This window comes from Microcaecilia unicolor, chromosome 1 (genome assembly GCF_901765095.1).
Source record: "Microcaecilia unicolor chromosome 1, aMicUni1.1, whole genome shotgun sequence".
Classification (NCBI taxonomy): Eukaryota; Metazoa; Chordata; class Amphibia; order Gymnophiona; family Siphonopidae; genus Microcaecilia; species Microcaecilia unicolor.
This window is the reverse complement of record NC_044031.1, coordinates 251,248,238-251,261,606: the sequence shown is the minus strand read 5'-3', so window position 1 is coordinate 251,261,606 and position 13,369 is coordinate 251,248,238. Positions and strand designations below refer to the sequence as shown.

Genomic DNA, 13,369 nt, shown 5'->3' with positions numbered 1-13,369 from the left:
CACATGGAGATTTCCTTCCTATCTATACAGTGAGGAACAATTTGGCAAACATATAAAAGAAAAATGGGACAGCTACTGGGAAATAAATGCGGCCTCCTGTGAGTCCCCGACAGTACTGTGGGAAGCTTCAAAAGCTGTAATAAGGGGGGAAATTATAGCATACATGAGCGCTAGGAAAAAACGAATTTCTGCGGGTATTATAAATCTTGAAAGGGAGCTAAAGCTGGCAAAGGGTAAATACTTAAAGAATCCAACCAGAGAACATAGGGAGGCCCTGACAGCAACGACAGTGGCCTTGAATTCTCTGATCCATGAACAAACTAAAAAACATTTGTTGGCACGTAGGTTGCACTTTTGCCGCTTCGGGAATAAAACAGGGAAGCTGTTAGCCAGGGTGGCACACTCACAGACACAAAAACGGTTAATAACATCAATAACATCCCCATCGGGCTCTGGACTATGCAGGCCGGGGGAGATAGTTGAAGCATTTCATTCATATTTTACAAAAATGTATGCAGGGGAGGGAGACCAGGAAGAATTGGCAGCACGGGATTACATAGAAGACTCAGGTCTCCCCAGATTGCCATCGGCGGCCCGGGAGGCGCTCTCGGGTCCACTGCAGGCCCGTGAAATACAGCAGGTGCTCAAGACCCTGCCACTGAACTCTGCACCGGGCCCTGATGGATTCCCGGCAGAGTATTACAAGCTACTCCCTAGCCAGTTTAGTGCGCCATTAATAGAGTATTATGAAGCGGTGGTTGGGAGAGGTCACTTAACACCAGGGGAAAATGAGGCATGGATAACCTTGATCCCCAAGCCGGGCAAACCAGCAGACAGGGTAGATTCCTATAGGCCAATTTCACTCATTAATGTGGATTTAAAAATATTGGCCAGAATCTTGGCAGATCGTCTGGCACCACATATGCAATTTCTGATAAAAGAACATCAAGTGGGGTTTGTGAGAGGCAGACAATCAGTGTTAAATGTACGGAAAGTCTTACTAAGTATTGCACAATGCAGATTAGCAAAGACCCCGCTTTTGTTAGCGAGTCTGGATGCTGAAAAAGCATTTGATAAGGTGCGATGGAACTACCTATATCAAGTGTTAGAACATGTGGGCATAGAGGATTGGTTCTTAAAAGCAGTTAAAACCCTTTATGAGACGCCAACTGCCCGAGTGTTGGTAAACGGTATGAAGTCATCAGTGCTGGAAATAAAATCGGGCACAAGACAGGGTTGCCCTCTATCACCCCTACTGTTCCTACTGTATCTAGAGCCATTGCTCTGTACGATTGAAGCGGACCCAGAGGTGGCTGGGGTTCAGTTGCCGGGTCAGATGGTAAAGGCACTAGCATTTGCGGATGACGTGTTTTTGACTCTGACCAGGCCACAGGAATCTTTAACTAGGCTCTTGGAAGTCATAGATGAGTTTGGGTTTCACTCCGGTTTCACTTTAAATGCCAAAAAATCGGTAGCTCTTCCCTCAAGGGTGGAAATGCGAACGGAGTGGCAGGGACCCTTCCCACTGCAATGGGCACGGGAGGAGGTGACTTATCTTGGAGTGCGCATACCAATAAATCTAGATGCACTTTACTCATCTAATATGAACCATTTGAAAGACAAATTGGGTAGAGCATTACACAGCTGGCAGGGCCTTCCCGTGTCATTGATGGGGAGGGTAGCCCTCTATAATATGATCCTGTTTCCAGCCTGGGTTTACACATTCCAGATGATACCCATGTATTTACGAGCCGGGGACGAGAGGTGGCTGCAGAAACAACTTAATCACTTTTTATGGCAGGGTAAACGAGCACGCATGTCCATAAAGAGAGCAATGCTTCCCAGGGACAAGGGGGGGTTGGGACTATTGAATCTACGTTTGCTCTCGGTAGCAAGTGGAATGCGCCATCTCTCGGACTGGTTTAGGTCTACTCAATTCTTTTCCAGCACACAAGTAGAAACACAATGGTTTAGAGGAGGGCACTTTGCGAGCTGGCTGCATGCTTCGGCGGGGGGGGTGCTGAGGTTGGGCCCAGTGTCCCCTATATTCCAGCCACTGAGACTGACATGGAAATGGTTATGCAAATACTTTGGTCTTAACAGGTGTATTTCCCCCCTGCTCCCCATTCGAGGTAATCCTGAATTTCCAGTGGGAAGTACCTCCAGAACCTTTCAGATATGGGCAGGGAAGGGAATGAGATATGTGTACCATGTAATTGATGAACAAGGCGAGATAAAGCCCCTCCCAGAACTTTGCGCAGAGTTTAAGCTGGAAAAAGGGGATACCTTTGCATACCTTCAGTTAAAACACTATGTGCAATCGCTGCCGAGGCAGGCCTTGAAGAAGGAGTCGTGGGAAAACTACAATGCTATGCTTGGACTAGATGCCCAATCTCGAATCCCGTTGGCATACTTTCATGCACACCTACGAGAACACTCTAAACAAGAGGACTATACCAATCTGGCGCAGCAGTGGAGCATAGAACTGGGAACTCATGTTACTCAGGAACAAATGGAATCCTGTTTAAAGAGGAATTACAAATTAACAGAGAACGTAAGCTGGCAGGAGACACAATACAAATTTATTCTCCGACTATACATCTCCCCGCATAGAGCTTACAGGGCCACGCTAAGGGAGACAGACTCATGTCCAAAGTGTGAGCTGGCTAATGCACATTTGGGACATATGTTCTGGACATGCCCCAAAATTCACAGATTTTGGAAGCAGCTAGCAGAACACGTATCTGCAATGTGGCACATTAAATGGCTCCATTCCCCAAGACAGCTATTTAACATCTTTTCAATTCAAGGACAGGCGCCAACTGGAGCGAGGGCATTCCTGCAAAGAGCTAGTTTAATGGGGAAGAAAGCCATCCTGAAGGTATGGATATCGACAGAGAGCCCCACGGTCAGCCAGTGGCGTTCGCTAATGATTCAGATGTGCTCAATAGAACGGAAATCTGTGGCGGATTTATCTTCAGAAAAGGGAGACATGTACTGCAAGATCTGGTCTCCATACTGGGACACATTGACATCAGTGGCAAGAAGTAGAATATTGAACTCCTGAAGGGTAGTAGGGAGGGAAGTGGGGTGGAGGGGAGGGAGGGGAGGGGGGAACTGGGGGGGGGGGGGGGGCAAGGGGGGGGGGGGGGGGAACATAAAAGGGGAAAAATGCTCAAAGATCTGTAGATTGAGATTGTATTAGCATAGAAGGTGCGTTGATTATGTTCATTGTCTTGTTAATGTTATGGATAATTTGAGTTGTCAATAAACAAGATATTAAAAAAAAAAAAACATAAAAATTAAAATTAAAAAATAAAAAAAAAACTGCTTACTTCTGTTTGCAAAATGTGGAAGACACAAATATTTATAAAAGGAGAACTAGAAATAAGGTCAAACAGGAAGAAACAAAGCTAAAAAACAAGTACTCAGATTGCCATATATACATGATTTTCTTTTTCTCTGGTGCACTCAAGCAGACACAGTACTACACTGCTACCTCACTAATCCTAACATCTGTACATACAAAACAATTATGTATTCCTGCAAGTACAGCATATCATTATGCTTGCTGATACTCACACTCAAGTATCTTTGATTGCCAGTGCACATATGTAGAATACAATTCCAAGACATTTGAGACTCTGGGTCAAATAAGCAACAGTTTAAGAATTATCCGTCTTGCCGGGGTGTCAAATACAAGCTTCTTTTTGCCTCTTCTTTTCACTACTCCAGCCCGAAGACTTGGAATGCTTTACCTCTGAACCTAAAATCTCAATCTGATCATCACCTTTTCAAGAAGATGTTGAAAACGTTCCTTTTTGAAAAAACTTACTCCATTACTAATCCTGCTGTTTAGTCACCCTAATTTTTGTTAGTGTTCTCTCCTTATTCTACTGTAAAATTCATGTGTTGTACTTCTCTACTTTTGTAATTCATGTAAGCCACATTGTGTCTGCATTTGTGGGAAAATGTGGGGTATAAATGAACCATAAATAAATAAATCTAAAAACTTATTGTTTTATGAAGGCCAGTAGCGTACCTGCTCTGCGCACCCCCTTGCTAGGAGGAAAGGTGGGGGGGTGACATGCTTTGGGGGGGGGGGGTGTAGAAGCGCCCCACCCCGGGTGGCCAACAAGCTAGGTATGCCACTGACAAAGGCCTTCCAAGAGGGATGATTTTGGACTGGTTTGAAATAGTTACCTGAAGGACTGGAACTGACTGAGAATGCTGAAGGGATGAATACTATGATGTATCATGTTTGTTTGTTTATTTTATGTATGATTGTAACCCATTTTTGTGTAAAGCAGGACATAAATATGGAAAATAAATATACACATACACACAATTCCTAATATAAGCTGGAGCAACTGGCACCAAAAAGTACATAGTTTCTCGCTTTCATGGATTACAGTTACTGCAAAAATAAAAACCAAAAACAACGTCCTGCTGCCCTTTTCCTCAGGCACATTCTTTTTGATTACCTTGTCTTGCTCCAGCTGTTCCACCAAATTCTTTGCATCACGTAGTTGTGTGATCAGTTTTGTCTTTTCAGTGGTATGAAGGTCCTGGCAAACAATTTAAGAAAAATTAATATTTATGTTTAAACAGTTTTTATTGAAACTACAGCATAATACACCAATACAGTTCACTATACAATTTCACCAACCAATCATGCTGTATATGTTCAACGAAATACAAATCAACATCCAAAGTGGGTTTAACCATTTTCTCCTCAATCCCCCCTTCCTCCCCCCAGCCCCCATATCAATGATGGCACTCGCTCCATGTATTAACTAAATTACTATTCGAACTCCAACTATAAGGTACATTCTCCGAGAAATTGATATTTAAGCTCTTGATAATATATATAGCCTCATACTATTTCAATGCTTGAGTGGAAAAAAGAAACAAAAATTGAAAACACTTAAAAAATAAAAAATCAAGTTAGATAAATCTGAGCTAATTAACTGGAAAAAAAAACAATACAAGCTAAAATGAAATGCCAATGGCAACTTTTGAAGAAAAGATATTCAATTATACTCCAATGAAGAATGTTTACATAGTATTTGAAAACTGGCATTTTCCTAACTAGAAAAATTGTGAGCACAAAGTTCACTAAAACACAAACTCAAAATTACATGCATTCATTAACCTTGCCTAAAACACTCTTTGTTTTGCTGATAAAGCTAAGAATATTTCTTTAGAATCCCCTCAATATGGATGCAGTGACTGGAAACATCATGATGGCAATTTTGTAAGCGATGCTGAAGGAAAGGATAGTGAATTTCCTGGAAGCCAATAAGTTGCAAGATCCGAGACAACATGGTTTTACCAGAGGGAAATCGTGCCAAACGAATCTCATTGAATTCTTTGATTGGGTAACAGCAGAACTGAATCGTGGACATGCTATAGACGTAATCCACTTAGATTTTAGCAAAGCTTTTGACACGGTTCCCCACAGGAGGCTCTTAAATAAACTCGATGGGCTGAAGATAGGTCCCGAAGTGGTGAACTGGATTAGGAACTGGTTGACGGACAGACGACAGAGGGTGGTGGTAAATGGAGTTCGCTTGGAGGAGGGAAAGGTGAGTAGTGGAGTGCCTCTGGCAATGCGTCTTGATGGTGCATCCTGTGCTTCCTCACAGTGAGTGCTGGATAAGTCTGTGTCTCTCTCTCTTCCCCTCCCTCCCTCCCCGAGCAAGCTGAGCAAGCAGTGGCTCCAGCAGTACCCGAAGGAATTCCGGTTCTGGCAGGTGGTTTACCTTCCCTTGTGTCCCACTCTCTCCCTCCCTCTTGTGCCCCTCTACTCGACACGAGCAAGATGAGTAAAGACAGCAAAGCAGCAGCAGCTCCCACAGCTCTTCCCTTTCCTGGCTCAGTAAGTGCCCTGTGACTCCCCTCTCACTGCCACACATTCAAGTAAGTTTATTCAATTTTGAGAGGCTGGTTATTATAGGGATACCTTGCACATGTTGTGGGCAAAATTCAGAGTTTCTATCTATCTATTTATTTACTTACTTATTTATTTAGGAGCATTTAAAATCTTTTTTTGTAGTTTACTTGCAGGCAGGGTGCAGTTAGGGGGGGTGTGGAGGGGCACTGCCCCCCCCAAATAAACTGCATGTCTGGAAGGGGAAAGGGATGTGTAAAAGGGGGTTGGGGAGATTAATTGTCCTAGTGTGTTTTGTGGGTGGGGGGGTTGTTTTGGGTGGGAATTGTCGCCCCTGGTGTGGTGGGAATTGTCCTAGGTGGGAATTGGTGGGTGAGAACTGTCCAGTGGGAACTGACCTAGACCCAGATAACAGGCAACTCACAGACCTGGAAGGAGGAGAACAATCAATGGGACACATTTTCAAAGCACTTAGACTGACAAGGTTTTATAGTAATTTATGGAACTTTGTAAGACTAAGTGCTTTGAAAATACGCCCTGTGTGTTATCAAGGTACAAATTACATTACAATGATAAAGTGGATCAAATTTGGAGGGGGTTGTGCTATATGTTAAAGAGTGAATTGAATCAAACAAAATAAACGTTCTATATTAAACAGATAGCAGCGTGGAATCCTTATGGACAGAAATTCCATGTGTGATGGGAAGGAGTATACTGTCAAGGCTGTATACTATCTTCCAGGAGAGAAAGAACAGACAAATCAAGAAATGTTTACAGAAATTAGTAAAGCTTGCAGATTGGACAATAGTATAATAATGTGTGATTTCACTTAACTCTCCACTGCCCCATGTAAGCCGCATTGAGCCTGCCATGAGTGGGAAAGCGCGGGGTACAAATGTAACAAAAATAAATAAAAAATTATCCCAATATTGACTGGATAAATGTTACATCATGGAGATCTAGAGAGGTAAAATTCCTAGTCACAATAAATGACTACTTCTTGGAGCAACTGGTCCAAAAAACAATAAGAGGGTTCAATCATCTATGACAACTTAGGCCCCTTCTCCGGGCTTGTGAAAGTCAGTGTTTCCCCTGCGTGGACTCTTTCCCCATACTGCCCTTTAGGGTGCACGGTAAGTTCATGTCCCTGTTGTGTTGCACCTGCACAGTAACGAGTCAGTGGGATAAATGTGCCTATGACAACAGTAAGAATGCCATGGTGTGGACATGGTGTACTGTAGAATTGGAAATGGCTATCTCTAAAGGGTACACAGTGGGAGAAATCTACGAGGCCTGTCATTTTGAACAGACATCTACACAGCTCTTTGCAGAATACATAAACATGCATTTCTTGACAAAAGCAGGAAGTATCAAGGTTTCATAAGTACATAAGTATTGCCATACTGGGAAAGACCAAAGGTCCATCAAGCCCAGCATCCTGTTTCCAACAGTGGCCAATCCAGGTCACAAATACCTGGCAAGATCCCAAAAAAGTACAGAACATTCGAAGAATATCATAAAGAGCATCTGACAAATAGGGCAACTCCGCCTCTAGGGTAGAGAGAAAGTCTGGAGGCGAGTCCAACATGGGCAATTGCTGAATCCACGATAAAGAAGCCCTGGCTACAAAAGAAGAAGAAATTGCTGCCTGAGAATTTAACACAGCTAGTTAAAAGGCAAGCTTCAAGAAAGCCTCAAGCTTGTTGTGGCCATGCATATCCTTTAATGTAGTTCCGCCTTCAATAGGGATCGTAGTATGTTTAGTAACCGCCGTAATAAGGGCATCCACCTTAGGCAGAGCAAAATGCTCTAAATCAGAGAGCAGAAGGGGATAATTTGGAAACAGCGCAAACTAGCCAGAGGTTAGAATAAGGGGTCTCCCACTGAGTTGCAATAAGCTCCTGCATAACTTCATGAATATGGAAAGATACAGAAAGCGTCTTAGTACCTGACATAATAGATGCAGCAGGACCAGAGGACGGAGAAGCAGGGGAAGAAATGTGTAAAGCCTCCATAGATTTTGTGATCAACAGAGGCAACTCCGCTCTCAAAAACAGCCTAGTTACAAGTAGGATCACAACCCCCATCTGACTCTTACATGTCAAAGTCATGGCCACCAGCAGAACTAGGACAGTTAGAATACACAGATAAAACCTCCTCTGAGTCCCGACAAGGAACATTCTCCAAATCCTGTGAAATGGAAAGTTTTTGTTTCTTAGGAACTAAAAAGCAACGTGAGGGGGAAGAAGGAGAGGCAGCTTGAGATGACTTTAATAACAAGGCCTGATGTAATAAAGAACAAATTCAGGCCGCAAAAACAACATCCTGGGACATGGTAGCGGGCGAGGAACCCACTGGCAAAATGGTCACTAAAGCCTCGCGGAGTACAGGAGCAGTTGGCGCTGAGCACAACAAAACCACCATCAGAGTGGGGCCAGACTGAACTCCCGGAGACAGAGTACTAATGGCCAAAGTAGGCAAAAGCAACATGTCCACAGAAGTAAAGTAAAGCAAAGCGTGCAGGAACCAGCAGCCGAGAGTCGTCCCCCCCCCCAGCACTGCGCACAACATTTAATAGCCTCAGACATAGAGAATAATAAATATAATCACAGAAAAGAGCCAGTCTCATAACCTCCAAGGCACTGAAACACCACAATCTTCCCACAGCACAAGTGCTCTCAAAAAGAACCACAGTAGTTGCTTGCTTTTTTTTTTTTTTAAGTTTTTTAGAGGCAGGAGAAAAAGAGAAGGGAAGTCTGAAATAAAGAGGTAGAATGTAGAAACAGGGGAGCAGGAAGGAACCTAGACCAATATGTTTACATCTGAGGCACAGGATATTCTCAACCCCAAACTCAACTGAACCTGCAAGCAGGACAGGAGGCCACACAAAAGTCACCACAGCACACAGGAGCTACTATCCCGCCTGCTGAAGATAGCGAATACTGGCTAGGTTACTAAGCGCAGGAGCTTATGAGGCACAACTCTCTCTCTACCTGCTGGCGGATGGTCACAACCCATTTGTCTGGACTGATCCTTGGGACGTAATGGAAAGGCCTGTTGCAGGCAGTTCTCATGGCCTGATGCTTTCCCGCACCCATGGGTATGGCTGGAAGTGAACACTCACTAGTGTATGCAGTAGGATAGCTGTAGAGATGCCCCCCCCCCCCCCCCCCCAGTCCAGCACCAGCCAATCTTCTCTCACACAGTATTTCCATTCTGCAAGTCAGTGTGCGAATCTGTCACTCCATCATCACCAGCATGTGCTCGCTCTGCACCATGACATAATATAATATAATACAATGTAATATGGCTTTTGTATTCCATCAACTCCTAAATTTGGTTCAAACTGTATAACAAAAAAAAAGTGGAAAAGAAAAATAATAGAAACTTTCTAAATAAATGTTTTTAAATTCTCTGGAATAAAAGTATAAGAACTTATACTTCTCAGATCCTTAGGTAAAGTTGAACTGCCTGTTAAACTGATCTATCCAAAATCATCTTAAAATGAACTCCTGAGAAAGATGGAAAACAAAGAAAATAAGGATCCTTTAGTCCTAGAAATGTGATGTTAGAAGGAAATTAAAAAAAAAAAAAATCAGTACAAGTACACAGGGCTGGAACCATCAAAGAATAGTTCCGGGCAAGAAAATTACAGACAGGCAGGTGTTTGCCTATGTGGGCCCGCTTTCTGTGTGTTTAGCTTCCTTTACGCCCCTTCTGAATTTGCACGTGTACCATAGCTGTATTTTGTGAGATGCACGTTTATCTGCTGTACGTTTATTCCGCTTTTAATACTTCTTTGTTGGAGAGGGGGAGGGGTGGGAGAAGATATGCTGATTTTACTTGCATATACATATGTCCCATATTCTGCACTTTTTTGAAACACATTGATATTCACACATCCATGACCTATCTGAAAAGGCGCTGTATGTGAATAAAATGGGACATCAAACACAGTAAAACTACAATGTCTCACTTCAATGCACTTTGAAGATTAAACTGGTGCTGGTTTCATCATCATTTAGCCCATATTTAATTTTTTTTTTTAAAGCCTGTGTGACTCCCCCCAACACTTAGCTCAGTCAGAAGCGAAGGGAAGGAAGGAGAGGTAGACCAGACACCACGGGGGAGGAAGGGAAGAAAGAAAGGAGAGGTAGACCAGATACCACGGGGGAGCAGGGGAAGGCTCAAATATAAACCGAGATGCAATTTTTGATGTTTGTTTTTTGGCCAAAAAATCTTTGATTATTATCAAGTAAATAAAGTACTTCCCTAGGAGTACACACTGGTAATGTAAAAATAGATGCACACTTTCTATGCATCTACTTGTCCCGGTCTCAGACAGCTTAAAAATTCTGGGAGTCACAATCGACCGAAATCTCACACTTGAATATCATGCGAAAAATACAGCAAAAAAATGTTCTACTCAATGTGGAAACTTAAAAGGATCAAACCTTTCTTCCCAAGGGAAGTATTCCGCAGCCTAGTACAATCAATGGTGCTAAGCCATCTAGATTACTGCAATGCCATTTATGCTGGATGTAAAGAACAAATCATTAAGAAGCTTCAAACCGCTCAAAAAACAGCAGCCAGACTCATATTTGGGAAAGCGAAATACGAAAGCGCCAAACCCCTAAGAGAGAAACTACACTGGCCCCCACTAAAAGAACGAATTGCATTCAAAGTTTGCAGCCTGGTCCACAAAATCGTTCATGGGGAAGCCCCGACCTATATGTCAGACCTTATAGACTTGCCTACCAGGAATGCAAAGAGATCAGCACACATATTCCTCAATCTCCATTACCCTAACTGCAAAGGACTAAAATTTTTAAAAATAGCAAATTAATAGCCACAGACTGTATCCAAAGTTAAAGGCAATGGTAGTCTTCTCTTAGATGATTACGTGTGAGAAAAGAGGATGAATGATTTTAACATCAAAATCTAAGCATCAACCCAAAATATTAGTTGTTCCAAATTCAGATACATAGGGATTCATTCATAATACAGTTTTTGAAATGATCCCTAACATGAAAGGAAATTGTTCACTAGTGAGGGCATAATATCCCAAGAAAATCCATTTTCAGCTGTTGGGTATATTTGATGAATGTTTACAAATCACAGGAATCCAGGAGTGGAGTGGAGGAGTAGCTTAGTGGTTAGTTCAGTGTGATGTACCTCCTTGTGACCCTGGGCAAGTCACTTAAATCTCCATTGCCCCAGGTACAAAAGATTAGAGTCAGAGAAAGTACTTGCATATCATATATATGTAAACTGATTTGGTTGTACCCCTGACAGTAGTGTCATTGATCTTGGGAAGAAAAAGGTATAGTGTGTCAGTTTTTCTCTAAAAAGGGAGTCTATGTTATCTTTTAAAGAAATGTAGATTGTCTTTGGATGAGTCTTTTAGGTTCTATAGAAGATCTCAGAAAATGCAGAGAACCTAATATGGCTATTGGACCTCCATACTGAAGTTCAGAACTATTAGGTCATTCTTAATTTAAGATGGGTAATTTTTCTTGGTATTATTATTATTGTCCAGTTATTTTTCTAATTGCCTCAGAAGTAAAGTATGAAGGGGTAGTCATATGAAGGAAAGGATCCAGAGAAGGTTAGCGGAGATTAGCTAGGAAAGCCAGTACAGGGCAGACTTCTACGGTCTGTGCCCTGATCGAGGATGAATAGATATGGATGGGCTGGGTGGAGTTTTTCAGAGGCTTTGAGAACAACTTCAGAAATTTTAGAACAAGGCCAGAGACAGGCAGACTTCTACGGTCTATGCCCTAAAAATGGCAAGAATAAATCAAGATCAGGAATGCTTATGATGTATCACATCATACCATATATAATGTGTTTATTATCTTGGGCAGACTAGATGGACCGTACAGGTCTTTATCTGCCGTCATCTACTATGTTACTATGTTACTATAAATCCACATACGCAACCAGTTTCTCATACATCTGCACGTAGCTATGGAACGCACTACCGAAGGCCATAAAAATAACGCAAGACCTAACTATCTTCCGAAGGCTACTGAAAACAGATCTGTTCAAGAAGGCATACCATAAACATCCATCTTTTTTTTTTTTTTTTTTTAATGTTTTTATTAATAAGAGTAACAGACTTCCATCTTACAACCATTTTTCCGCTCAAAGGCACACTGCCAGCGTAGAGCGTACATCAACTAGATTTCCAAGTACCTTACCAAAACTATACATAACATATGTAGTACAGAGTATTTAACATTGAACGTGAACTCCTAAGCACCTATCAGCCATCTAACAATCCTTAATACCCCAGACCTATCTGGGCTATGTCCCCATGACTGGTGCGATACGTTACCCTCTTCATGTGCTTCTATCCATACACATCCATTCGTTCATGTCCGTTCTCTTAATTTTCTCATTATTATCCCCCCTCCCTTCCCCCCTGTCCCTCCTCCCCTATCCCCTTCCTATTCGTGTGACTGCAGGCCCTTTGTGGCGCTCTCCCTGTGCCCCCCTCGTCACTTATGTCTCCCTGTTGGGAAGCTGTGTTAAGCACTGATAACTCCTTTGCCATAGGTGTCGGCTTGGTGGCGGTCTGCTCCATTCATAGTCAAACTGACCTCCCCCCTCCCATCCCGCCATCTGTTTCATACTTGTGTACCACTTATTCAGAGGGGGAGGATTCTTGTCTCTCCAGTGTTGTAATATAACCTTTTTAGCCAGCACCAGTGCTAGGAGAACAAACCTAGAATGGAACAAGTTTAACCCTTGTGTGCGCAAGTCCGTCTCTGAGCCCATTAGTAAGATCCTGTAGCTCCATTCTATGGGCTGCTCTATCACTTCTTCCAAGTGCTTCAGCACTCCTTTCCAAAAACCCTGTAATTGCCCACATTCCACAAAGTGGTGTGCTAAGGTACCCTTTTGGTTCACACACTTTTCGCAGTCTTCAGAGTCCCACAATCTCATTGTTTTGCCCCTGCTCCTCGTAATATATGCCTGATGTAGTATTTTAAATTGGGTTTCATGACAGCTCACATTGGGCGTTATTTTGTAGGCTAGCTCGAAGCAGTTCTGTAACTCTTTGTTCGAGACTTCCAAGTCTACCGTTTTACTCCACTGTCCTGCCAATGTATCAACCATTACTGCTGGCCTCCAAGTTTTCCCCAAGTAATACCAATGTGAGAGTTTGTTGCACCCCGGCGGTACTTGTTTAAACACCACATCTAGTGCCGTAAATGTTGGAAGCTTATCTGCTTTGCCTCGCAGCGTGAATACATAATGTCTAATTTGTAAATATGAGAAAAACAACTTCTGTGGGATGTGCCAACGTTCCTGACATTCTGCAAAGGAGAGAATCTGGGCTCCCCCCTCCCCCACTACTTGCCCTACATACCTACATCCTCTCTTTACCCATTCCTTAATATGTGTAGGTCCTATGCCTGCTGGGAATCCCGGATTGTCCTGTAGTTCTAAGAATGGCGATGGCCCCTC

The 13,369-nt window shown here is 42.8% G+C and overlaps 1 protein-coding gene across 2 annotated transcripts in view; it reads right to left on the bottom strand.

Annotated features, from left to right (window-relative positions):
• LOC115471783 (golgin subfamily A member 4-like) overlaps positions 1-13,369 on the bottom strand; it is a 178,193-nt gene that overhangs the window by 84,488 nt on the left and 80,336 nt on the right. For both annotated transcript variants that reach the window (XM_030205611.1, XM_030205621.1), the window contains one exon: positions 4,485-4,568. In XM_030205611.1, the coding sequence (XP_030061471.1) occupies positions 4,485-4,568 (84 nt within the window). The remainder of the gene's footprint in view (positions 1-4,484; positions 4,569-13,369) is intronic.